General features: G+C 35.8%; 4 protein-coding genes across 16 annotated transcripts in view; 2 read left to right on the top strand and 2 right to left on the bottom strand.

The window, feature by feature from the left end:
• The window catches only part of LOC117218507 (uncharacterized), a 37847-nt gene extending 30623 nt beyond the window's left edge, over window positions 1–7224 (top strand). For 2 of the 4 annotated variants that reach the window (XM_076520921.1, XM_076520922.1), the window contains 10 exons: window positions 1169–1269; window positions 2905–3092; window positions 3160–3597; window positions 3684–3938; window positions 4006–4122; window positions 4181–4350; window positions 4592–4787; window positions 4871–5019; window positions 5223–5381; window positions 5463–7224. In XM_076520921.1, the coding sequence (XP_076377036.1) occupies window positions 1169–1269; window positions 2905–3092; window positions 3160–3597; window positions 3684–3938; window positions 4006–4122; window positions 4181–4350; window positions 4592–4787; window positions 4871–5019; window positions 5223–5381; window positions 5463–5583 (1894 nt within the window). In that variant the 3' untranslated portion in view covers window positions 5584–7224. Of the gene's footprint in view, window positions 1–1168; window positions 1270–2904; window positions 3093–3159; window positions 3598–3683; window positions 3939–4005; window positions 4123–4180; window positions 4481–4591; window positions 4788–4870; window positions 5020–5222; window positions 5382–5462 lie in introns of those variants that run through there. The other 2 variants (XM_033466953.2, XM_076520923.1) reach the window with 2 other exon arrangements.
• Window positions 7225–7618: 394 nt separating this feature from the next.
• Window positions 7619–12286, top strand: LOC117218505 (cilia- and flagella-associated protein 70). Of its 5 annotated transcripts, XM_033466950.2 has the most exons (18): window positions 7619–7752; window positions 7856–8011; window positions 8082–8329; window positions 8390–8566; window positions 8630–8730; window positions 8804–8934; window positions 9021–9166; window positions 9230–9375; window positions 9459–9582; window positions 10073–10216; window positions 10299–10481; window positions 10545–10678; window positions 10742–10890; window positions 10955–11115; window positions 11198–11344; window positions 11428–11679; window positions 11747–11896; window positions 11979–12286. In XM_033466950.2, exons 2-18 carry the CDS (start codon window positions 7969–7971, stop codon window positions 12117–12119), a joined length of 2577 nt encoding a protein of 858 aa, XP_033322841.2. In that variant the 5' UTR covers window positions 7619–7752; window positions 7856–7968; the 3' UTR covers window positions 12120–12286. The 5 variants fall into 5 exon arrangements, with proteins under 5 accessions (XP_033322841.2, XP_033322840.2, XP_076377040.1 ...); XM_033466949.2 differs by having other exon boundaries at window positions 10299–10678; XM_076520925.1 differs by lacking the exons at window positions 11747–11896; window positions 11979–12286 and having other exon boundaries at window positions 10299–10678; window positions 11205–11344; window positions 11428–11567.
• On the bottom strand, window positions 11933–18340 carry LOC117218504 (uncharacterized). Of its 4 annotated transcripts, none has more exons than XM_033466946.2 (8): window positions 18086–18340; window positions 17361–17435; window positions 17095–17295; window positions 16828–16995; window positions 16613–16762; window positions 16364–16466; window positions 16043–16294; window positions 11933–15900 (listed from the first exon to the last, which is right to left on the bottom strand). In XM_033466946.2, exons 2-8 carry the CDS (start codon window positions 17433–17435, stop codon window positions 13640–13642), a joined length of 3210 nt encoding a protein of 1069 aa, XP_033322837.2. In that variant the 5' UTR covers window positions 18086–18340; the 3' UTR covers window positions 11933–13639. The 4 variants fall into 4 exon arrangements, with proteins under 4 accessions (XP_033322837.2, XP_033322838.2, XP_033322836.2 ...); XM_033466947.2 differs by having other exon boundaries at window positions 18104–18340; XM_033466945.2 differs by having other exon boundaries at window positions 18118–18340.
• Window positions 18341–19008: 668 nt separating this feature from the next.
• LOC117218503 (transmembrane protein 62) lies at window positions 19009–24841 on the bottom strand. Of its 3 annotated transcripts, none has more exons than XM_076520927.1 (13): window positions 24275–24841; window positions 24021–24132; window positions 23642–23779; window positions 23246–23572; window positions 23032–23164; window positions 22789–22944; window positions 22537–22684; window positions 22099–22221; window positions 21942–22023; window positions 21733–21864; window positions 21488–21662; window positions 21182–21409; window positions 19009–21098 (listed from the first exon to the last, which is right to left on the bottom strand). In XM_076520927.1, the coding sequence occupies exons 1-13, from the start codon at window positions 24476–24478 to the stop codon at window positions 21065–21067; spliced, it is 1992 nt and encodes a 663-aa protein (XP_076377042.1). In that variant the 5' UTR covers window positions 24479–24841; the 3' UTR covers window positions 19009–21064. The 3 variants fall into 3 exon arrangements, with proteins under 3 accessions (XP_076377042.1, XP_076377043.1, XP_076377044.1); XM_076520928.1 differs by having other exon boundaries at window positions 21733–21861; window positions 24275–24840; XM_076520929.1 differs by lacking the exon at window positions 24021–24132 and having other exon boundaries at window positions 24275–24474.
• Window positions 24842–25052: the final 211 nt, after the last annotated feature.

The following is a 25052-nucleotide window of genomic DNA, read 5'->3' as shown; positions in this document are numbered from 1 at the left end:
ATCGATGAGACCGTCGTTGTCTTCGAACTGTGAACCCCGTTTGGGGCAGTGGAGAGTCACCAATTATACTCGACCGAGACTGGACACCTGTCCCAGAAATTCTGCTACTCGGAAGACCAGGGTGTCGAGTGTCCGACACCCTCGTAAAGCCTCCGCCGTTCAAACTAACGCCCATTATTTTGTCGGAACAACCGTAATTATTTTAATAATAACAATTCGATCGATCGATTCGACTCCAACCAGCGGCTAGAGATATCGTCGAAATAGAAAGGTGGACGATCGATGAGCCAGGATGATCTTCAGGTACTGTAATTGGACGGAAGAGACCAAAGAGCCGGTGAACGGGTTGAAGGAAGGGGATCAGAAGGATCAGAATTTCGACAGGAAGTCGGCAAGCTCCTGGCGCAAGGAGTGCAAGATCGCTGACACTGTTCTCCGCTATTGTCCCTGCGCCTTCAGGTGCAGACAGTCGGTGGACGTCGCAGCGAAGGAGGAAGAGGACTCGATCTCAACTATAGTTACCACTGCCAACACCACGCCCGTGATCCCTTTGACGCTGAACACTAGCAACGACACGATGTATGTTCGCCGATTCGTATAGTAGATAGAAGACGATATTCCTTTCCTCTTTTCTTCATTTCTCGAGACAGATTTACCGAGAGTCTGCAGTGGTAATTCGTAACTTACAATTCGATCAGTGCAGAAGAAGAATTCTGTTTGAATTGTTCATAATAGTTTTTGGCGAGGTAAAATTGCTGTTATGAAATTCTCCGAATTTTGCACATTGTCTCATTTACACATCGTGCAAGAATATTTTAGATCTTGATAATTTTTCAAAAATCAACGTAGAAAATTGTCCGATGTTCTTACAACGATGTCCTCTTATAAAATATTGCAATATCTTCAAAGCGTACAACGTTCCACCCTTTCTTTTTATAAATAATTAACGAGCAGAATTTCCAAACGAGTCGTAAACCGTTCGCAAACGATGATCGGCGTTTACGGTGCTTCGCGGCCTCGACATTTGTCAGTAGCATATTTAATGCATAGAAAACTGCAACGAATAATCGCAACCGTGCAACGGTGTAAATTGCTTGTGGGAACAACGCAGACCGTTTTACGCTGTAATTCTTGATTTTTTTTTGACTCCGTGTTCATCGTGTTTCAGAGATAAAGCGGTGAACGAGGAGGAATTGTACAACGAGAAGAACAAGCATTTTCTGCCCGAGGAAAGGTATCGATTGAACGCGATCGAAACACAGTTCGAAGGTATTTCTGCGTAAATCTTATTCCTTTTTGTTAAACAGAAGCTTAGACTTTTTATGAACAACTCTACCGAGATTTAAATAAAATTGTATTCCTCCCGTAATTGGCATCCGTAAATTAGAAATCGAATTATTGAATCTGCATTAAATATTTGTTGAACCGAATCAATCTAGATGAAACGTTTATGCCAGATGATAGTGCCGTCTTTCATTGGTTTTCTTGCAGTGGTTTTCATTTAAAAGCGCAAAAGATCGATTCGCCGCAAACTATAATAAGGCGAGAACGGGATTCGTCTATTTGTCTATTTAAAGTCAGCTCGAACGCGATACAACCTCGACAGTGATTTCTTGAAGGGCGAACTATTGTTTTCCGCCAGTGTCAACTGATGAGGCTTGCATCACCTGTTCGAGCTGCCGGCCTATAGAACCCACTAGCTATAATAATATATAGTGCATAAATGCATTAGCTATAATAATATATAATATAAAGTTTGGCGCACTCCTGTACGGAGGATTCGATCGGAACCTTTGTCCGATCGATCTGTTGATCGTGGAACAACAGCGAAAAACTTTCTGTGGGACTGCGGCCGGACCGATCGAAAGCACACGAACTAGAGCGCGAGGTTCTTCACCTCGGGGATTGCTAACGTGTCGAGCCTAGACCCAACACCGGCTTGCAATCAATATTTTGCCTGGAATGCTCGAGCCGGGCTCGAGCCGGTGTTTCAAGGGGATTCGATCGTGATTTCTGTTCTTCAACGATGTCTGAATTGTCCCATGGAAGCTTCGGTCACTTAGAAAAATTGCTTTGGTCAGAGGTTCAAATAATCATCTTTCATTTCCAAGAAAATTCCGATAAAATTTTGTACGGTCGGTCAGAAAAATCTTCATTTAGTCTTCGAAGCAGGATAAGTATTTAAAAATTGATTGCACGGACTTCAGTTACATTTGGAATTCATTTAGTATTATTTGTTATCATTTATATATATATTTGATATAATCCTCGCCTTTCAGCTTAGGATTGCCTTCGGCTTGCAACTTTCGTCTTTCTTTCTCTTTTTCTTTCTTTCTTTTTCCTTCTTTCTTTACTTACGTAATACTTAATGTTAAATTGCACTCACTTAAACTAAGTTACACTTATTTTTCTATGAACCTATAATTCTATTTAATTCTTTCCTTTTTCTGTATGCCTACACTATATCTCTGTCTCTTTGGTTATTGTTTCGGTTTCGAACCTGTGAGTGTCTTCTATTTCTTTATCCAAATTCATTTAGTATTAATTCATCCAAGTCTTGCTTCAATTGAAATGATCTTACCAATGAATATTTCCTCAGCCGGGACTATAAGAAATCACAAAGTTGAAGGACACGAACGCGCAGCTACTATTAAGAACACAGTTCCACATTAAAAAGTAAACCTTCGATGTAGCATATTTGTTTATTGTAGCAACTGTTGCATATAGTACAGACTATCTTGTGCTACACTTTGTAGAGGGTGTAACCGATACGATGGTCGCTGCTCCCAAGGGCGTATCTAAAGCTCTGATCACCTTGAATCATGACATACGACGTCTGGCTTAAATGCCAAACATACTCTATGTAATTCATTGGCCAAGAATGTTTTATTATTGTTGCGACAGATGATCAAGACTCGTCGTCGGACGCTTTAGAGAATAATGAACATGATAGCGCAGATCAGGATGCTGCTGATAACAAAGAAGATAGCGAGAGTAGGTCTTCCAGCGCTGAGAGACCGGATGTGGACGCGGCGTTTGATATCATCGATGCACCGTCGACGTTGCCCAACAGGGATACCATGAACTTCATCGTGAGTCATCATTCTACAGACATTTTTGACCGACCTGGATATTTTTCACTTGGACATCCTATTTCAGCTCGCGTTGAACAAAAGAATAGAAACAATCGACGAAACAAATGGTCCTTCCGTGGTGGACGACGACGCACCAAAGAGCTGGAGCAGCGAGGAAGACATGACATTGAAGCGCGAAGATCGTTCTTGTTCAAGAAGTTCAGGACACTTCGAATTACAACAAGCGGATAATCGTATCGGGAGCAGCGGGTCCGATGAAGGAGATGATAGAGCCAGTACCAGAAGACAGTCTACCATCTCCGTTTTGTCTGGTGAAAGATTGATGACCAGCGAGAGCTTGCAACACTCTAGCGATAGTCAGCTTCATGAGATGCAAGCATCGCCGTTGACAAGATCGTCCAGCAGCCCTAAGAAGCTAAGTAGATCGCCTAGTCGAACCTCCATCGAGGTGGAAACGTTGAAGTCGCCGGGACGAAGCTCGAGGAGCAGCTCTTGTAAATCGGTTAGTGTCCTTTGATGACATCGCTTGAAAAATAACAAACGAAAGGCTTCTTGTAAATTCAAATCAGCATTTCTCCTCTCCCACAGAATTATGATTTTGATAAAAAGGAAGCTGAGGATCTGAACGAGGAGAGGCTAGTATCCTCTGCAACGCAGTGCGAGGACGAGTCATCAGGATTAGGAGAGCAGAGTCAGTCTCGTAGAGGGTCGAAAGCTGGAGAATCGCCAACGATCATCATCGCTTCTAGACCTCACTCGACCGAGATTTCCACATTCGCAGAGAATCCTGCAGAGGTTGTTGTTCGGTTGGACGAGAACGACGAAGAGGAGAATGCTGAAAGGGTAGGTAGCTAAAAGGAGATTTCAGTAATTAACAAATACTTAATTATTCGTCTATTCTGTTACGTAGCTTGCCAACGACTGTAACGAGAGTAACGAGAGCAACGAGAGCAACACTATGGAGGAAGGACAGAGCAAGGACAGCTCCAGTGAAACAAATACTGAACCTGGGATCTTAAAGATTGAAGTAACATTAGAATTCTATAACAAAAGACGTCTGGAATAAAATTTTGGAATATCTATAGATCGTCCAATTTTCGCAGACCGAACCTTTGGAACCAGCAGCTCGATCCAGAAGACCAGCAGCATCGAAGGTTCCTCGGCCCACGAAGAGATACCGAAGCAATGCAAGAAGCACGGAGAAGTTGAAGCCAGCGGTGCAGAGCTGCTTCGCCAACCTGGAGAGCAAAGAATGGTATAAATGGAGTCGTGCTTACTATGATCTGTTTTCCAAAAGAAGCACACTTTTTTCCTTACTCTGGTCAAATAAAAATGGAGATGAAATCATCTCTTGCATGGAGACGAAGGATCAGAAGATGAAAAAGGTTTCTTCTCTTGAATAAGACAAATAATTAAGTGGCACACTTAGGTGAACCACTCTGAAGAATGGAAACAGGAAAGAAAAATTCTGTAGCTAATTTCTAATCGGTTTTCAGGGAGACTGTTATGAAAGGGTTAAAGACTCTGTCTCACTTAACGAAGAACCAGCCAGAGTTCTTGGAAGTCCATGCTACACCAACGATAAATCGACTTCTGGGTCAACAAATAAAAAGCCTTCGATCGCAGGTTGCCCGATCTGCTTGCATAGCTGCGGGTGACATTTTTAGCTCGCGGATTCGTGGAATAGATCAAGTAATACATCATGAACGTCGTTAAATTTGTCAGATTCGTATTCTTTCTATATATTCTATACCTTGCATATTGCGTTTTTGCAGGACTTCGAGGACATAGCTGCACCTTTACTCCATAGAACAGCCGATACTAATCGGTTTCTACGAGCGGATTGCAATACAGCTTTGGATCGGATGATCGAACACATGCCTCCTCATAAAACTATCGCAGTTATAGTTTTGCGCGGTGCTGGGTAAATAGCCTAGATTCTAAATAGATCTCGAAATTGAGATTCTTGTCGGTTTTCACATTGTGTTTTATACAAAAAGCGACAATAATCCACCTGTCCTCTACATTTATAATAATAAATAAGTTTTAATGTGTTTAAAATTCTTAATCGCGTGATCTAATATTAAAGCTTGAGGTCGCATGATTTTATCTTGATTTTTCTTGAAGTCATCAAAACGCTGTCGTGAGGGCAGCCACGGCTCGATTATTGACTTCCATAGTTGAGCGGATAGGACCAGAACACACGATGATATTGCCAAGAGACGTTAGAGACAAACTATTAAGCACTGGTGCTAAATTATTGACGGACGGTAACTTGGATGCTAGGTAGAAAATATCATTTCTTTCTATCCTAAACAATTTCATTATCAACATCCAACAATTTCATTTTGAACCATATTTCTTCAGGAATCACGCAAAGAGAATGTTTCGACGACTGATGCGTTGTGACGGTTTCCACAAAGCTCTAACGGAAGCGGTACCAGACACGACCATGAGACACATCGACAAAACCTTGAAGACCCTTTAATGAAGTGACCGTTCGGGCTGCAGATAATCGATGTAGCAATATCGCTGGTCCAGATTATCATCTTGTTACCTGGGCCTCGTCGATCAAAAAAAAAGACTGCGTTCTGCGGATAATGATGGTGGAAGAACATTATTTCCGCGATGGAATAGTTCTTCTTCGCGTGGAAGAGACGAGAAAACACGATTCCGCCCCCTAGTCGACTGATTTCTTTCAGTAACAGGTTTTTGATACTCCGATGTACCCTCGTACATTTCCTTTTTATACCGAAACGAGTAACGCATGTTTACAGATCGTAGATTTGTACCAGTTTCCCTTTTCGTAATCGTCGACCACGATCTCTCTTTGTTCATTAATCCTAGCGGAAAGAATTGTCACGGCGAAAATCATAGTTTTCGCATAAACATTGCTCCGAGAATGTAGCGCAATTAGTGAAATTAGAAACGACAGTTTTGTTAAAATTTAATGTTGTCATTCGCTTGTGTCGTCCGTCATTTGTTTCTTCATTTTTAATTAACACTTTATCTACCGGCGAATGCCTAAATCAAAAATTAAAAAATTGTTATATGGCTATACAAAAGGAACTGCAAGAAAATACACAATGTAACAACTGCTTCTGATATTAAGATTTAGAAAAGAAATTATTGAATCACAGTCATTAAAACGCCGATAGGCTTTCGGTAGCTAAAATGTTGAACTGATTGCCAACGCGATCCGCTGGTAGCTGCGACTTTAGTGCCTTGATCATAAAAGATTTTATTATCGTTGAAAAATCTGCGAACATATTAGAGAGACAGAGCATGACGCCTATGATTTATGAAGACATTATGATGCTCAGACAATTATATAAATGATTTCCTACAGACCGTTGTCACGGTTTAGCTGCGAGGGCTTAGCTCGCATAGTGCTCAAACACAGTACACATTTTCATTTTTTATTGTTGATTGAAATTAACTTGATAAATTATATGGAAAAGAAATTTTAAGAGTGATTCAGAGTGTTCATGAGTGAACAATGAGTTTTCTTCACCGACTCTTCCTATAAGGAGTCGCAGGAAGGAAATTGTAGTTACGTTTCCTTAAAGAAAGGAACACATTGCTGATGGTAATGATTCCGTTTCGACGAGGTTACAAGTTGTTGCATGATGTAAAAATATGAAATCCTAGAATAAGGATTTTGATCATTGCATTCGAATTTTATACTTGTTAGCGCGAGTAGACTAATTGGTAGACTGTGGATCTTTGAGAAATAATTTTATCATGAAAATTTTCATTTCCAAATATTATACTAAATAAAAGTTCACATTTTCGAGCGACTAGTAATTGGTCTTTAATGTGAATGCATAAAGAACTGCAGTTTAGTAATTATATCTGTATGCTTCTGCTCTTCTGATTTTACTGAACCGAAAAATTGATATAGATTCCAATGTAAATACGTGAGAAACTGTATATGTACAAAAGAGAGACGGCATGTAGGACTTGCTCAGAATGGATGCGATTCGACCCAACATCCTCCGGTGCAATAAATTATTTACAATGTTTGTATTTATATACATTACGAGATTAATTATAAATGCGTCACACATACGTGTACACTAATTTATTGAAGAAAATATATGTATATCATATGTCTATAATTTACAAATGAGGTCTCCATATTTATTATTAATAATTTGTAAATAAGTAATGAACTCTGTGAATGCAACCACACTTTTAATTTTGTTTTAAACAATAGAAATGTCTAGGTGACGTTTTGACACTACTCGAAATAACCTCTCTCTATTTAACGTTATTATTATGATAAAATGGAATTGCAGAGAATGAGCTCGGTAGAAGAGAAGAGAATTCTGATAACTTTGGATACCATTGAGAATATTGTACGTGCTATAAATATTAAACTGCGGATGAAAGATACGCGATTTAGTTACAATTGCTATTTGTACAATCAAACGATTAATAATAAATAAATAAATCTAGATTCGGAAAGAAGATACACAGATAACATTTTTGGTGGAGCACTGTGGAATCGTCCTAGAAGAAAGTCCACCAATAATTGTAAAATCAACTTGCGATGAACAGGAATCGATTCACAAGATCAATTTCACTACCTACTTGTCAATTCCTGAACACGATAGGAAGACCGTCGATACAATCGTTTCGACGCCCATATTAAGTAATAATTAATGTCCTTTAATTCGAAGCCAATACTATTGCATTAATTGTTGTTAAACATTTATATACATTTCTGTTTGTTTTTCTATTTATCTTATATATAGTAAAAGCTTTTTGGAAGGCAGTGCTCAATGAAGAACCCAAAGAAGCTTCGGATCATGAAAGAAAGGAACGAAGTATATTCACCACAGCGTCCACAGATTCCTCCACATTGCAAATGCGAGGCATTTGTAATCTTGACTTAATGCCCCTGATATTAGGTATTCGAGTCTTTAATTCGCTTACCTTTTAAACATTTCTTTCTAAGAAAATATTGTTAACTACATCCAGGCGAAAAATGTTATACCGAGAAGTGTCTTCTAGAGACACCCACGTTTTCCTATGATGAATCATTAGTACCTTGGCAGAATCTTCCGCTACTAACTGTAACGGTGTCACCGAATTATGAATTCTTATTCCAAACGAATGAGACTCTGAATTTTCTTAACATTACCGTGGAAAGTATATACAATCTTCCGGAATCTTTCACGGATAATTTGGAATATAAAGCTGGGACCATAGCGTACATCGACTCAGAGGTAATTAAAGTCTTGTGATTAAGCGTTGCAGACATTTTGCAAAGAACAGAATTTTTTCAGGTCCCAGAAAATGTAATATTCGAATATGGGGCATGGACGAAATACCGAGACGTTGAAAGAACAAAGCGTTGGAACACTTTGGGAAATCTGGCGAATCGTGCTCGATTATCGAAGTACAGGCTGGAATGTGATTTCTTAGGAGTGAAGAATCCGTTTAAAAAACACATTAACTTAGCGGTATTGCTGTTGAAATTAACGTAACACTGATTTGTTTGCTGATTTGTTGGTTTATTATTCCAGGAAAAGATGTGTGAAGATATGCCTCGGCTCGAGTGGAATTCCGTTCACAGATGTGTGCTGTGGCAAACGGGAATCGAAGCGATGGAGTATCATATTAGAAAGTGAAGTTGAATCGGCTGTTAAAAGTAATGCCGCGGGTCTTACTACAAAATCGTAATTCCTATTTTTCTGAAGGTACAAACGCTGGCCCTTCCAGTTCTTGGTAACTGGTGCAGATGTTCCAGTAAAATCTAAAGGCAGCTCTACGAAGACAACCACATTGTATCAGTGCTATGTTGATCTTTCAGAACTTCTGTTCCCTGGAAGTAAGTTACCTGTTTCCAACTAGTTTCCAACATACCGCATTAACTGGTGGTACGTTTACGAGAGAAATATTGATTTATTTTCACAGGGAAAAGTTGTAGAGTTGTTGGACAGTTGTACGCGTACAACGCAGCAGACATAACAGAAAATTTCGGCATTGAAGACAATATTTTTGTTTTGGATACGAGGGGCAAAGATTCAAAAGACAGGGAAAAGAAGCAGAAAACTTCGAAGGTATATTGGCCAACAATTTTATTTCTATGTTACAACTGTCGTAAACAAATATTTTGGTCGTAGCACTCGGAATCGGCGAATTCTGAGCCAGAAGTACTTTCATCCGCACCATTAACATCGTTAAAAGACCAACCAACTGTTGTCGTGATCGAAGTGGAGCTTTATCAGCCACTAATTGCCTGCAGCCTTCTATCGGATTTTTCAAACTTGTAATTCAGAGAGAATTTGTTTTTCTATTAAATGAATAGGTGGCAGTAATTCGAGGAAAGAAAAGAACAATGTCTTCTTTTAGAATCAAAGAGATGATTCCAAAAGAGATGGAAAGAAAACCGTACGTCTACTCTGGTGACGTAGCAGAGAAACAGTACATGAAATGCATCCAAAAGTTGGTCGAAGTTATTACAGAAAGTTATCGGGTATGATATTAATCGACCTTTTGAAGTGTCTGCTGTTAATTAATCTATGTAATTATGTTCTAAAGTAGTCGTTGTACTATGTACCATTACTTTACTTGTCTGATCATAGAAAGTTCCATCCTCCACTCATCCAACTACATATAAGCAAACTTTATTCCACTCGTCTGACCACAGACATTCTTCCATTTGACATATCTAACATTTTCTTTTTAAAATAACGGACGGTCAGAAATATAATTGAGTGGATTGATTAAGATGGTATACTTTGTTGCGGTTCAGCTATTAAAGTGTAATAAATTCGTGATCAAGCTAGGATTTCTGTGATAAAAATAAGAGCAATGGCCAACCCTTCACAATTATCGAATCAGTTCGGGAAGAAAATCAGAAGAAAAAATATTGCTATGACCCCCAATCAGTAATTATAAGTTTAAAGATGTTTCTCAAATCGCCCTGTACTTCACATTAGAATGAAATTGGTTCATCGTTCCAGGATGAACTTACATGTTTCACTCAATACCTTTACAAAACCGGTGTATATTTATCACTGCGTAATACACTCAGATCAAAAGTTACCATGTTGTTGGATCAGAAATTCAAGATGCCACCGAACCTGCTCTACGACCATAAAACTCAGGTGCTAACATTTGAAGAGACAAGAGAAATATGGTACAATAAAAGTGGATCACAAATTAATTTATAATTACTAAAATTTGTAGAACTTCATTGTGTCGGTGTACACGTACCTTGTGGAGCAAATGCATGCAGCAATTAATACAGTTGTCGAGGGTAGATTCACAGAAGATTTATCAGAAAATCTAGACGCAGAAGATTTAGACTTATACGGTGAAGAAGCTTACGAGCTCGGTGACTTGGATAGAGCAAGACGTTATTATAAAACGGTTAAATTGTATTATTTAAGATTCAAACAAGAAAAGAATTATCATGATGTTTTACGTTTTCAGGAAATATCATTGTCCAAAACTAACCCGGTATCATGGACAAGATATGCAGTTTATCTTAAAAAAATTGGCGATATTGAACGTGCAAAGCATTGTTGTTTGGAAGCAATTTCCTTGGACAGACGATACGTATTTGCGTAAGTATCTCTCAGACTAATCGTTACTTAATAAATAATTAAAATTTAAATCAATGTCTTTAGATTATTGCTGTACGGGGCAATATTGTTTGAAAACGGTAACTACAGGGAAGCAGAAACCTTTTTAAGAGCCATTACTGATTTTCATCCGCGATTTTATAAGGGCTGGGTCATTTTACATCTTTGCTACATACGAACTGAATATTATCCAGGTAAATCAACAGTTAATGAACCTGATAAAATAACGAAGGAACTAATCTACTTAATTTTATGCAGGGATAGATCTGGCACTCAGAGTGGCAGAAAAATGTATGAAGGATAAGCTACAACCGATAAAGCTCCCTAATGAACCATTAGCTTGGTCGACATCGCACTGTCCTGATGATAACTTATACATGAAGACGGCTATATTTTTACTGAAACTGCATCTTTGCGAGGTGAAATACATTAAGTCTTAAATGACCTATGCAACTTAAATTTATCCCTCGTTGAATCAGTTTAAAAACTAAGCATCACCAGCTTGCAGGAATTGCTCTGGCCCAAGAAATGGCCCAGTCTAATCGATCAACACACATATTGTATTACATGGCAGTGCAACACTATCTGTCCAATCGATTCGAAGACGGACTTACTCATTTAGAAGAAGCTAAATGTAACTATGGAATGGTGTGCGTTATTAATATTCTTCTCCTGAAATTAGCATTGGGTATACAGGATAAATTTATTAACATAATGCTGGCTTTTTATAGGATTATACAATCGGTAGTTTAATGGGTCATTGCTATTTGAGAATAGGCGACTACAAGAAAGCTATAGAATGCTATGAATTTGCACACATGTTGTTCAACAGGCCCAAAAAATTGCTTTTAGTGCAAATCAGATTGGGATACCATTATTACAATACTGGGGATTATGAACGTGCCAAAAGTGTATTTTTAAGTGCCTGCAAATCGTCGCCAACTTCTCAAACTTGGCTGGGTGCTGGTATAAGTTGCTATGAGGTCAGAGATGTATTTTAATAAATTAATTAATTAATGAATTCATTAATAAAAAGACATTTTATTTTAGCTTGGGGAGTATACAGAAGCTGAAGCAACCCTGTCCGAGGCAAACAGACTTGATAATTTGAATCCAGAAATTTGGGGCCACTTGTGTCTATTGAACCTAACTCTCAATAGGTATGACGAGTTTTGTCAGTGTTATAGGGAAACGGTGAAAGTAAGTAACAGAAAAACAGTAAAAGAATAGACAACGTGCGTTTATTAACAAGTTTTATTGTTTATTTTTCTGCATATATTAGAATAACCTTAAAAATAGAAAACTGTGGCTGAGAATAACGAACGTGATGGAGGCTTTGGATTATGCACCACCAATTTTGGTAACAGAACATGATGACCTTATCGAGGACTCCGGCGAAGAAGAGTTCGAGGATTACATATAAAAATGGCACTGGATGCGAAAAGAAAATGGGAAATATTGCCAGTCGGTATAAAAACAGACCTTGATGACACTCGGTCAACAAACTTCTGTTATCAATAGGAAATTACAACATTGTTCCGATATCAACTTGAATTTAATCTCATTAAAGAAACTTATAGTATTCACTGATTCGTTGATATGAATATCGATTTACTTTAGCTGAAATTTCTGCCACATTAATAATAATTGTTCACATTTCCACGTTCGATTATGTAGAGAAGCAGATTCATAATTTATAAACTAAGTCATTCTGTAGCGGTGCAGTTTTTCGTACGCATCAGCCAAACGTTACCTTCTGCGGTAAATAAAAAATAAAACATAAAGAAAGAAGTTAACAAAAATATCATATAATTAAAAAAGGAAACGAACAATAAATAATCTTTTAGCAAAAGGATCTAAATAAATATATATGTATATATAAACTATAAAGTGACATAACATTGCTCCTCGACCAAGATCAAATAAATATAGTGTACCACCTTAAACTTCATAATATTTCTAATATTATATCATTGTTTTCGGAAACAACAGTCCAAGGTACACCGTTCGTTTCGTTTTTCAAGGTACTTAAAAGATATACACATATATCAATGTCTAATGTATAGCTAAATAGCTATTGCCAATTATAAAAATATCATTCGAGTGCGACTTGAACAGATGTCAGTACTCTATTGTCATAGAATTTCATATTAAATATCAGAAATACGAGTTATAGCATTGCTGTTCTCTAATTAAGGTATGTAAAAGCACTATAATCCTTGACCTTTGTTTCCAGTGCGCTAATCCTTTGCAGTCTTTTGCATTATTACCAATAAACAAAACAAACATTAAATCCTTTACAACGAAAACAATATTATTCGTTAATATACTTTCTACATAAGTTTATTATGTATTTTAATAAAAATGTTTCCTCTTGCTCAGATCGAAGAAAAACAAACTGATACCGCAAAGGATTAATCAAACAACTTCAAAATGATTGTGCGCCGTTAGTATCACTTGATTAACGGTGATTCCGAAAGCAACTCTTCAGAAGTATGTTACCAAGAAAACAAGCGCTTCTCGCGGCTCACCCTGTATATTTCAAGCTGCCATAGAGACTCAGAAAATAACAAGATAAATGTTACCTCCAGAGTGCGAAAGTTTATACCAGTTTGAAGATTGAGATGTTAATATTTTATCATGTTTTTCGAAATTATTTTCATTCGGATTCCATAAATTTTCGCAGTCCAGAAACTTCGTTTCGCAGCCTTAAAAATAGTACTCTAACGACAGTAATCCAAAGATAATGATAGTCTGATTCCTACTACTTAGAAATTCATGTAACGACGCTTATTTTCGTTGCTATAAAAACTTTTTCTGATTCTACGTTGAAGGACCATTTATAATAGAAGCGAGCATTGAAAATGTTTCTAATATCAAAAATCGATGTAGTATCCGTTCGATTGCATTATACCTAATTGATACAGTTCTTATTGCAAAATGTTACAGCTCTACCCTAGCTTCCTGTATCGCCTCGACCTTCTTATTCTTAACCGTCGAAACGTTATGAGTATTTTCCAAATTCATTTCGTGCAATTTCTTATCAGAGCATTCATTGTTTTCGTCTACCTTTTTACCTACTTTCTCGTCTACAAGTAATGTTTGTTTTTCAACTGACTTGTCGCTGCAGACTAATTGATTTTCAGTGTTTATCACAGAATGTGCTTCAGCCTCCAACGAAGACACGAATTCGTCTTTCATCGATGGTGTTCTTGACTGTTTAGCAATTTCATCTTTGACATTATCACAGTCATCCTTTACAAACTGTTCACTAATTTGCCCGTGTGGTTGCTGATCATTTTTGCACGAAGCTTCTACCGTGGCGGAAGCATTGGACGCATTATTGCTTTCATTTTCAACTGACACCATGTTAGCTACTGATTCAGCTAGAACTGGTTCTATTTTAAGTGTTGATTCAGTAGGAATTGTTTCCACTTTAGGTACTGATTCGGCAAGCACTGGTTCCACTTTAGGTATTGATCCAGCAGGAACTGATTCCACTTCTGGTACTGATTCGACAGGAACTGGCTCCACTTTTGGTACCGATACAACTGGAATCTGTTCTAGTTTAGGTACTGATTCAGTTGGAACTAGTTCCACTTTAGATACTGATTCAGTTGGAACCTGTTCCAATTTATGTATTAATTCAGCAAGAACTGGTTCCACTTTGGAAAGTAATTCAACAGAATCTGGTTCCAGTTTAGAACGTAATTCGACAGAATCTGGTTCCACTTTAGGAAGTAACTTGATAGAATCTGATTCCACTTTAGGAAGTAGTTCGGTAGAATCTGGTTCCATTTTAGGAAGTAGTTCAGTAGAATCTGGTTCCACTTTAGGAAGTAATTCAACAGAATCTGGTTCCACTTTAGGAAGTAATTCAACAGAATCTGATTCTACTTTTGCTGCTGAATCAGCACAAAATTGTTCCATTTTAGGTACTAATTCAGCTGTAACTGATTCTACTTTAGATACTGATTCAGTTGAAACTGGTACTACTTCAGATATCAATTTAGGAGAAACTGGTTCCACATTAGGTGTTGATTCTGTTGGAACTGATTCCACTTTAGGTACTAATTCAGCAGGAATTGGTTCCACATTAGGTATTGATTTTGTTGGAATAGATTCTACTTTGGCTACTAATTTAGCTAGAACTGGTTCCACTTTGGGTGTTGATTCAGTTAAATCTGGTTCCACTTTGGGTATTGATTCAGTTAAATCTGGTTCCTGTTTAGGAACTGATTCAGTTAACACTAACTCAACCGTTGCTGGTTCAATTGACGCTGATTCAATTGATGCAGGTTTTATGTTCCGTAAATATTCAGCTGATACTGATTCTATATTACTTTCTGATTCATATGGTACTGTCTTCACGTTAGCTTCTGGTTCATTTGGTTCTGATTCCACAATATCAGTAGCGAGTGCTTCGGAAGACATACTTTTTTGCAAATTAGCGGTTGTATCATTCCCAGTGCATAATTCGATATGATCTACATTTTCAAGGCGCTCGTTTTTGTCAGGATTGATTATATCCTTCACATCTTTGGTAATTTGTTCAAGATTCTCGACACCTGATAATCGCTTAGGACTTTTCGGTAAGATTATTGACACCTCTTCCATTTCCATCTCAAATACATTATTGCAACCTTCATATTTATCATTAAATTCCCCATTAGCTGATTCCACTTGACCAGGTAATTCAGATTTACATTCTTCTAACGTCTCATTGTTCTCTGTTACAACATCTTCACGTTCATGTTTCGTCGAATCAATATTCGAATATTCTTGCGTTTGATTTTTCGAAGGGGTGTCTGCATTTAAATTTTGTTGCACCAGTTTGATATCTCTTCTAGTAGACTTCGGAGATTTAGTGGGTTGAGACTTATGTATATTTCTTGGTATATAAGTTCTAAACTCGTTTTCTTGATACCTTAGAGAATTTGTATCGCTGTCCTCTCTCCAGATCTCTTTCCTCTGATATGGGTATTTCACTTCACCCTCTTTCTTTTTTTGGGAGTGCGATCTCTTTACATTGGGAGATTTTGGATTATTGAAGTAAGTTCCTTTCGACTTATCCTCAAATGATTTTTGACGATGGAAAGACTCACTTTCGGAGATGGGTACTTCTGCATCTGAATGACTGTAAGTCACTCGAGTTCTTTGTCGTGGACCGACTCTTCCTGTTCCAGCTATGCTTGGTGAATTCACTAAAATAAATTAATCAAAATTTTGATCACTATTGGTAATGATCGTTACACTGTCCGAGTGTTTATGATGCTATAAAAAAATACACCGTTGTGTACAGTGTTATAGTGTTACAATAAATAAGATGTAAGCATTGCGAAGTACCTTTGACACTCATTACTGGGCCCTTAGATGGTGTATTGCCCTGGTTGACTGTGACTTTGATACTGTTATCAGTAGCAATTACAGTCCTCTCTTCAGATGTTGGGGACAAAGGTGGCTTCACTGGCATTGTTGTATTGTTTCTATGCTGATCATACACGTTGTGAGACCGATTGTCGTAATTACCATAGAAATTCTTTGAAGAACCACGATGAGGACGGATTCCACCTCTACTGTGAGCGATATATTCATTATCTAAAAAGAATACAACTTAATACCACTATTTATAAAATACAAAACTCATTTAGTGGCAACTTAACATACTATTTGAATGATATCTTCTGTCAGAATCTTTATGATCTTTCTTTGCAAAATCGCCTAATGTAGACCTCGTCGTTTTCTTTGCTACATCGTCTATAATATGCATCTGTAATTTAAAGATCTCGTTATCCAGTGGTAGAAATCACTTTACTCTTAACATTCTTCCAGCTGATAACACAACAGCTATTTTTATTATGTATAAGTATTAAACACAATGTAGATATATCTTGTCAGTGTTAAGAATAATCATACTTTATCATTATCCCACTCCCTCCGCCAATTTCCTTCGGCAGTCCTCTGCCTGCTAATGCGGTCTTCATCGATACGGTTTCTTTCTGCTCTCCAAGCGTCATACCCTGGCTGAGATTCATCTCTATAATTTCCTTTATATACTTTATTATCCTATACAAAATAACACTGTTAATTATTTGGAACAGGAGAAAATATCAAAGTATGTTATTATATACCTTTTGCATATGATTTTCTCTTCCCCCTGTTTTCTTTTTGAAGTTTCCCCGCATTACTTTATTATGGAGCTTATTTCCAGAAGACTCCTTTGCATATTCTGAACTAGGTTCTTCTCGCTCTGAGTCTGCCAGGAAATTGTATTTAGGGTCAGGTGGTGGACCTTCTCCCTGCAAAAGATTGCATTGAGAATTGTGTAATTAAAAGTTTCATGTAGGCAAAGGAATGTTTAGTTTCATTGAAGATATACATAAAATCACATAACATACATGAGCAAATGAATGTATTTTTTTTCCCTCAGAAGGGTGAGCTTGCATTGTGTATTCATGCTTTTCCTTGGCTGACTTTTGCTTAGCTTTCGGTGGATTTGAAAATTCAGGTGGTTCCTTCCTCTCTGGCCAATCGGATGATGGTACCATTTGAACTAAAGCATTGAGTTTCGCTGCGTTCTTTTTATCTTCCTCCACCTCCTGACAATGAAAAAAAGTTTCAGTAATTTGCACATTTTTTATTTACTTATATTAAAGATACTCGCTTGATGTCTTCTTCTAATTTCTTCATTTTGTTGCCTAATTTTATTGATTTTTGCTTCGAGTGCACTAGATGTCATCTGAAAATTAAATCCGGAATTAAAATAGAATATCGTTACAATCGAAATTAACTATTAAATTAACCAAATTTATAAATGTTGAAATTTAGCACGGTAAAATAATTTCGTAAGTAGGACTTTTATAAATATTGAGATTCAGTATGTATATGTACGAAGTGTAAAGGTAGGTAGACTTATTCGTGTCACGTTTCGACGCTTCATTTCATAACGTTTTCACGTTCGAATTCCGAACCCTCTCCATAAAGGATACGATCAATTTTATTCGTTATATCTATTAAACGAAAAATATTATGTCCGTGCCCTTTCACGAAAACAACAATCATGCAGTTGTTGTAATTTCATAGTATTCATTCTCGAACGAAAATGATTTTTTTCATTAGGAAGACACTCCTCTATAGATGTATGCACGCACGCACGCACGCACACACATGCCATGTACTTTTCGTGTATATTATATATACATATATATAAATATAGATACATGGTTTATATAAATGAAAAAATTTAAGGCAGAAGGAATGTAGATTTTTAAACTAGTTCGACCCCGGATGAGATTAAAGTCATCAAGGATATAGGTCACATGAACACGCAATTTCCTTCTTATTTTAAGGAATATGTTATCAATGTTAAGAGCCCAAATATTTTCATACTTAATGATATTAACATACGAGCAGGAACCTACGATTGCAAGTACTTAGATAGCGGATGATCTAAGGAAAGAAATATTAAAACATCACGGACGATGGTGTTATGTTGTTTTCACTAAACAATTAGCCACATATGCCACTGTTGAACACTTCTCTTAGTTTCCTAAGAGAAATACATTCGCTACGACAACGCGACGTGACAATTACGGATGTTCTCGGTGCGGATAAGAAAAATTACTGTGGCTCAGTCAGTGGTTTTCATTTCCAATAACACCCTTCCGCTTGGAGTTTGTTCAGCAACGTACCAACTTTTCCAGAAATTCGAATAGTTTTCTAGTTTTATTTTATAATTGATTTATTAAAGTCATATTGAATGATTGAATGCGCGCACGATACGTAATTAGAGAAGTAGAACAGTTTACGATTAATTTTACATTTAATGTTCTTTTTATAGACAATAATATCAACAGTTACCGAGTGAAATGAGTAGTCCCTCTTACATCATGATATTCATTGGCAAATACATATGCATTTATACATACGTACATATATTCAAATTGTGGTTACATTTGAATGCATATGTAGAATATCAAATATACTTTATAATGTGGTTTATTTGTCCTTCCCAATTTCTAGCATAAATCAACTATCAATTTCAGTATATTTTATACACATATGTTGAATCAAATTTATTGAAAGATGAAAAACAGGTACATAATATTAAATAAAATTATTGCACTGGCGAAAGAAGCGGCTAATGATTTTAATTATTTTTAAGCTTACATTAATAATACACACCTTTATTAATTTAGAAATTGGAAAATCTATGTAGATCATAAATTTTGAAATTTTTAATTCTGAGTAAGGAATGAGAGACAAAATGAAATTTTCTACAACACTAACGAATAAATGTATTTTACAACTGCTTGTTGTATATAACATTTATTAACACCCACATGCGTTACTCTTCTTCTGCTTCCTATGAATATATTACACACATACAGAATATTTGTATCACATAAGCAGTTAAGGTCATATACATATAATCTATGCTATATATGAAAGGTCTGAAAATAATATTATTTTGCTTCTTTCTTCTAGTGCTTTATAAAATACATTAAATGTACACACACTCGTTGTGACAAAAGAATTTATCGCAATGATTCCCAATGCTCACAAAATAACACATTTGCCAGAATCTCGGAAACAGCGTGAAAAAAATTCAATAATGTTACATTGACGATAAACTGGATAATGCAATTGTTAAACTCATTTATTAGATTTGGCATACATATAAGAAATACTGTAGAGCACTGCAGTAGAGTACTATTTGGGAATCATCGATACGTCGAGATCACATTTTGCAGTTTTGAAATCGTTTTCAACAATAGTGACAATCAGATTGTCTATAGAAAAATATAGAATAGCAATAAAACCTATTCTTCTAAGGAAATACTGATTTACATCTTTAAAAAGATGTTCATTTGACTTTACAGTGTTATACCAACGTTTAAGATGCCAATTTCAGTCCGGAAACATATCCGATTTAAAATTAAATTTACATTATAAAAATTAATGTCATATCTCTATGTTTTAACATGCCACTTTCATGTGCTGTTAGATTTACTTATTATCACAGATTTGAAACTTGATCAAACAGAATTACAGTAAATTTAACAATAAGTTAAAGTCGTACGAAACAAAAATTTGAATTACACAATTATAAGATTATTTTTCTCGTACAGTTTCAAATATAATAGGACATCTCGACTACAGACTTTCGTATCTTCCTTTAATCTGAATATTAGATTATAAACAGATTAATAAAAAGAATTAAAACCACTCTTGATTTGGAATTACTAACAATTTCAAATTAATCAAAGACATCACAATATTCAGTCCAGTAAAAATAATACCGGAAATATGATACATATCTAGAAGACAAAAGAATGTTGAATTTATATTTCGTATGAAATATAAATTTATATTTTACATATTAAAATATCAATTTGTGTTATACTCTTTTATCTACTCATATCGCATAGACTGATGAGTAACTTAAATATCAAATACAAGATATAAAAAAAAATACATGGCAGCACTCTTTTTCCCCTTTCCTGTAATTTAACAGTATTTCTTTTTTGCACAACGTATATAATAATGTTTAAATATAATTAAAATATAACGTGGAAGCATTTCAATTATCGTTGTATAAAGGAAAATTCTTTGAAAGACATAACATAACATAACATATCATAGTAAATAAAAACAATACATATTTTCATATCTTAAATTTGAAAATAATATAGAAATACATTTCTGTATGTGTAAAATGATAAAAATTAACTTACGAGTATTATAATAATATATTCAATGTAAACGGTTTTCAACTTAACTTTCGTAATAAGCAAAATCTGTGGCACTCTCTAAAGGAACTGATTGAATAATGAACTCCTAATATTTAAGCCTTTCGCTGCTCGCTAATGTACAGAAAAAGATGTCCGACATTTTTGCAGTGTAAAGTTCTTTTATCATTATTTAATAATTCTATTTTTTTTTGGTCCGACTTGTTTAGGATTCGTTTGGTCCGACTTGTAGTCGAATCTTTCTACATGATGTATATAAATCTCACACTGATTTATTCAAAAGGCTTTCCTTAATATTTTATCGACAAAAGGGTTAATTATTAGGAGTTACATTTTTTTCCACAACATGTAAAAAAAGCTAATACTCTGAACAGACTTGTATACTTGTGTTTAGGTTTGTAAAATGTGTCAAAGCTATGACACATAATAAATTAAATGTTGTATATTTATGGTTGTTATAGACTTCGAAAATTCTTCTATAAATTCACTCAACATGCATGCAACTTTTTCGTTAAGTAACCGGTGTTTACGCAAAAGCGTGAAATCGTCTAATTGTATTAAATAAATATTAGTAACTTGCTACGTTCTGGTATAGAATTGTTGTACTATGTATAAATTAACCATGGGATGACCATATTGCTATTGCAGATCTAGAAACAATAAGGAAAACGATATTCGAGTTTTCAATTCTTCAAATATCAAAACATTCATTATTTAATGGATGAATTCATACCTTAAACATGAAGGTGGCATTGTATTCACTTGATGCCATAACATTATTGCTAAGAAAATGCTCCACGTGCGTAAGGGACACAACATAGTAGCTAGTGTCCCATATGCTAACCAAAAGAAGTAAACCATATTTGCTTGCATTAGAACCAATAACGTTATTGGCAACTGCTGCCATAGAAAACAAACTTTGGAGACTGATTTATAATCAGGTTTGTCAATACTCTGTAGCCTGTAATTTATGTTTTCCATTATTACATTGCCAGTCTAAGAATAATCATTGCTAAGCTTAAACAATACTGTGTCTCACCGTTTATCTACTCTGTGAGCTAAGATTAACGTAAGTGGTAAATGGAAAGAAAACAATTGAAAAAATCCGTAGGCATAGGTAAAGGCACCGGGAAGATAAGAATTTCCAACAAACGTTCCCCACGCGAAGATTATGCCAGTATGATTATCTACAACTTCACCAATGGCCCATGGACCTGTGAAAAATAAATTTCTATTACAAATAGAACTTTTAAAATAATAGCAAGCAAATCTCTAACTACTTACCAACTGTTAAATATAACGCATATATAACTAATGGAAAACACAAGCGATTAACAGTGGATAATATCCATAATTTCCGGAGCCATAAGTGAACAAATTTTATCCTAAACCTCGGCCGATGCAGTTGCTTTTCTACTTAAGAAAATATCTTTTTAGTTACTTCAACTACGCGCTTTTTTATTGCATGACATTTTCTTTTGCTTTGTACTTACTTTCACACAATATGTGAAGAAAACGTAGTAAACATAATGGGACCACTAACAGGATTAACATTGTTCCAAACAAGGTCTGAAACTAAACAAAAACTGCATTCCATTATAAAAATAATTCTTATATGTAATAATAGTAATTGTATTCTATGCCACTCACGATATTGCTGACATTTGACATAAGTATTAGTCGAGGTAGAATACGGAATGATAGACGAGATCCGTCAAGAGCAAAAGGCTGGAAAACTATTGTCTCTCTACCATCCGAGTCTACAACTCTTACCTGAAATACACGTCACATATTAGAAACGTGGTATCGCATACTAAATCTAAACATCAGAGTATTTAATGATACGAATGAAAAATGATAAATGTTAATCCAAAACATCGTCGTATCTATGCAGGTTAATTAAAATGCATTTATGAGATATCGAATATGGAATGACGTTTAAGAAATTTGATTTACATAAATTATTAGATACGTAATGAAATGCATTATTCAACAAATATTAACATCCTTTTCAAGTTTCGATATAAAAAAGACAGTTTCTATACTTTGTCTAAGGAAAAGTAGAGAAACAAACTTATTGTACTAAACTCGAATAATGTGTATCCCATCCAGGAATGCTGTTGTATTCCATTTAGAAGTATAAAGAGGTCCTTTAATATGTTCGCACTTAAACCAAACACCATCGTCCAATTGAGCTTTGACGCTCTTTATTGGTGCTATTGAAAATGCCAGCACTCTATAATAATAGCATATAAATATATAAATTATTAACAGTATAAATAGGACAGAAATCCGTAAGTCTTAATAAAAAGACAAGTGTTTGAACCTTTAAAAGTTTACCTGATGTGTGTGGATTTAACAATGGACAAAACATTTTCCTTCCTAGGCATCATATATAAAGCATGTTTAGGGTTGCTAATCAATATCACTGGCCATTCTCCATATTTGACATCAATAAAAGAGAACTGACCATGATCTACTGTTGCTACACGGTACCTAACAATATACAGAACAATAATTCCATAACTACAATTGTTACTGAATATATTTTAAGTATTTTTAACAATTATATGGATACGTTACATTCTATTATCTTTCCAGTCAGCTAATTCTAATTCTAGAAATCCTGCCTGTTGCAGTGTATACATATTTGGTACCGTTCCAGCGAGTGTATGATAATGCCCACAAAGGTATACCATACTCTCTTTGAGTTTGCCTAAATACACATTGAAAATGTTTGTTGCATGCAATAAATCAGTAACAACCTTACAATAATAAACATCCCATAGTTTCTCACCTATAACATTTCTAACACCTGTATTGGTTTGTGAAAGTATGCAAGAAGTGGGATAGTGACCAAACCATATTATAAAGTCAGCATTATTTTCCTGAGACTTATTTACCAGTTCATTTATAGTTCTCATTTCTTGGTCATCTAATACTCCAACAAAATTGAATGGTCTTTTTGGACCAGGTTTTAGACAAGCATCCACAGCAATAAAAGTGTATAATTCAGAACCAATATTTATCGTGTACATGTAAGATCTTGGATGTACTTTCCCTTGGATAGAATAATTGGAATAATAATTATTCTTTGCCTCAAGACTAACGACATTGAAATTATCTGAAAATATAAACGTGTATCAACTCTTTTTTATAATTCTTGGGTTAAACAGAATTGTGTAGTTCATACCATGATTGCCTCTTACGTCTAGCCATAGTGTTCTCTTGCTAACTTTAGTCTCATCTAACACTTGCTTATAATATTGCCATTCTTCTAATATTTGTTTCGATCCCATCTTATCTTTGGTTTTTGCATCTGTGAGATCACCTGTTAAATCACGATACAAATAGCTTGTATTAATATATCGATATAAACATTACATCATAAAGTAAAGAAAACTGCAAGGAAAACAATAGTGCTTTTGTTTAGACAAGAGCTTAGCAGAGATTATAAATAGGTCTTTCTAAAAATAATCTTGAATACCTGTCTGACTCTATGTTTGTTACACTAAAATTTTGACTATTGCGAAATGAACTATTACAACTATTGTTACTGAACAGAAACTGACCTGAAGCAAGCACAACAGAAGGTTTAATAATATCCACAGTAACATTACAAAAATCTCTGAACTCTGTTATCCTAAATGGATCTCGAAATATGCTGATGTGTATGTCCGAAATCTAAAAATAATAGAAATTAATACTAAGTTTTGTTATAAAAATGACAATGAAATGGTTTGAATCAGAACACTAAGCGTTAATTGGTTAATTAATTGTGCAGAACTGTCACGATGGAATGATTCGGTTAATAATAGACACACACCTGTAAAAACCAAATCAGGTGGTCGAACGACGTTCCAATATCGTAAAACTTCGGATGCGACCATTCTTCTCGCGCTTGTTTATTGGATAATGTCTCGTCCAAAACATGAGTGTCGACATTGATCAAGTCGGCAACATTAGCTACGAGGATCGACAACATTAACACAGAGACCAGAAGAGCTATAGTGGATTTCGTTATTTTCATTTCTAGACGGGTTCAGTGGATGCTTCGCACGGCGGTTTTCTTAATACTATCGTGATGACATAGAGCTTTTTAGTAAACATTCGTTCTAGACCGAGGCCACCTGCTATATCCGTGTGTGTTTTTGATGTTTACCAATTCTCCTACGTTTATAGGTTACATTCCGTGACACGCGTGACACTTCGCGCGAGCAACTATATTGCAACAGGAAGACAATTCGGAATCCCGATCTTTCATACTTCTACCACAATTCCCTACTGATCGAGAATCATGAGTCGGCGTGCATACGCCATCAAATATCTGATCATTGCAGAACGTTGCGAACGATATTATCTGCGATCTGCGCATGTCGGATCATAGTCAGCACAGGATTCGTTACGAAAAAGCGAGGTTTCTCTCATCGCACCTCGTGCATCCTAAAATCCTCAACAAATTCGTAGAGGATGGTGGGAGAAACCTCGCTTTTTCGTGGCTGCCCTGATCGTCAGTGATGCTCATCCGCTGTTCTACCAAACCACGTAGAATCTTTTAAGATGCGAGGTACGACCAATATGTATACATACAACTCCGACTTCGG

This window comes from Megalopta genalis, chromosome 4 (genome assembly GCF_051020955.1).
Source record: "Megalopta genalis isolate 19385.01 chromosome 4, iyMegGena1_principal, whole genome shotgun sequence".
Taxonomy (NCBI): Eukaryota; Metazoa; Arthropoda; class Insecta; order Hymenoptera; family Halictidae; genus Megalopta; species Megalopta genalis.
The sequence above is the reverse complement of the archived record's forward strand: the minus strand, read 5'-3'. Positions and strand labels throughout refer to the sequence as shown.

Coding starts and splice junctions, on each gene's coding strand:
- LOC117218504 (XM_033466946.2), bottom strand. CDS start 17,435: ATGACATCTAGTGCACTCGAAGCAAAAATCAATAAAATTAGGCAACAA. Junction 16,763..16,827: donor GAGAAAATCATATGCAAAAG/GTATATAATAAC, acceptor TATTTTGTATAG/GATAATAAAGTATATAAAGG. Junction 15,901..16,042: donor CCCAGTAATGAGTGTCAAAG/GTACTTCGCAAT, acceptor AATTTATTTTAG/TGAATTCACCAAGCATAGCT.
- LOC117218505 (XM_033466949.2), top strand. CDS start 7,969: ATGCGAGGCATTTGTAATCTTGACTTAATGCCCCTGATATTAG. Junction 8,731..8,803: donor ATGGAGTATCATATTAGAAA/GTGAAGTTGAAT, acceptor ATTTTTCTGAAG/GTACAAACGCTGGCCCTTCC. Junction 9,376..9,458: donor CTATCGGATTTTTCAAACTT/GTAATTCAGAGA, acceptor GTCTTCTTTTAG/AATCAAAGAGATGATTCCAA.
- LOC117218503 (XM_076520927.1), bottom strand. CDS start 24,478: ATGAAAATAACGAAATCCACTATAGCTCTTCTGGTCTCTGTGTTAATG. Junction 23,165..23,245: donor AGGTGTTAGAAATGTTATAG/GTGAGAAACTAT, acceptor ATGTGTATTTAG/GCAAACTCAAAGAGAGTATG. Junction 21,410..21,487: donor GCTCACAGAGTAGATAAACG/GTGAGACACAGT, acceptor CATAAATTACAG/GCTACAGAGTATTGACAAAC.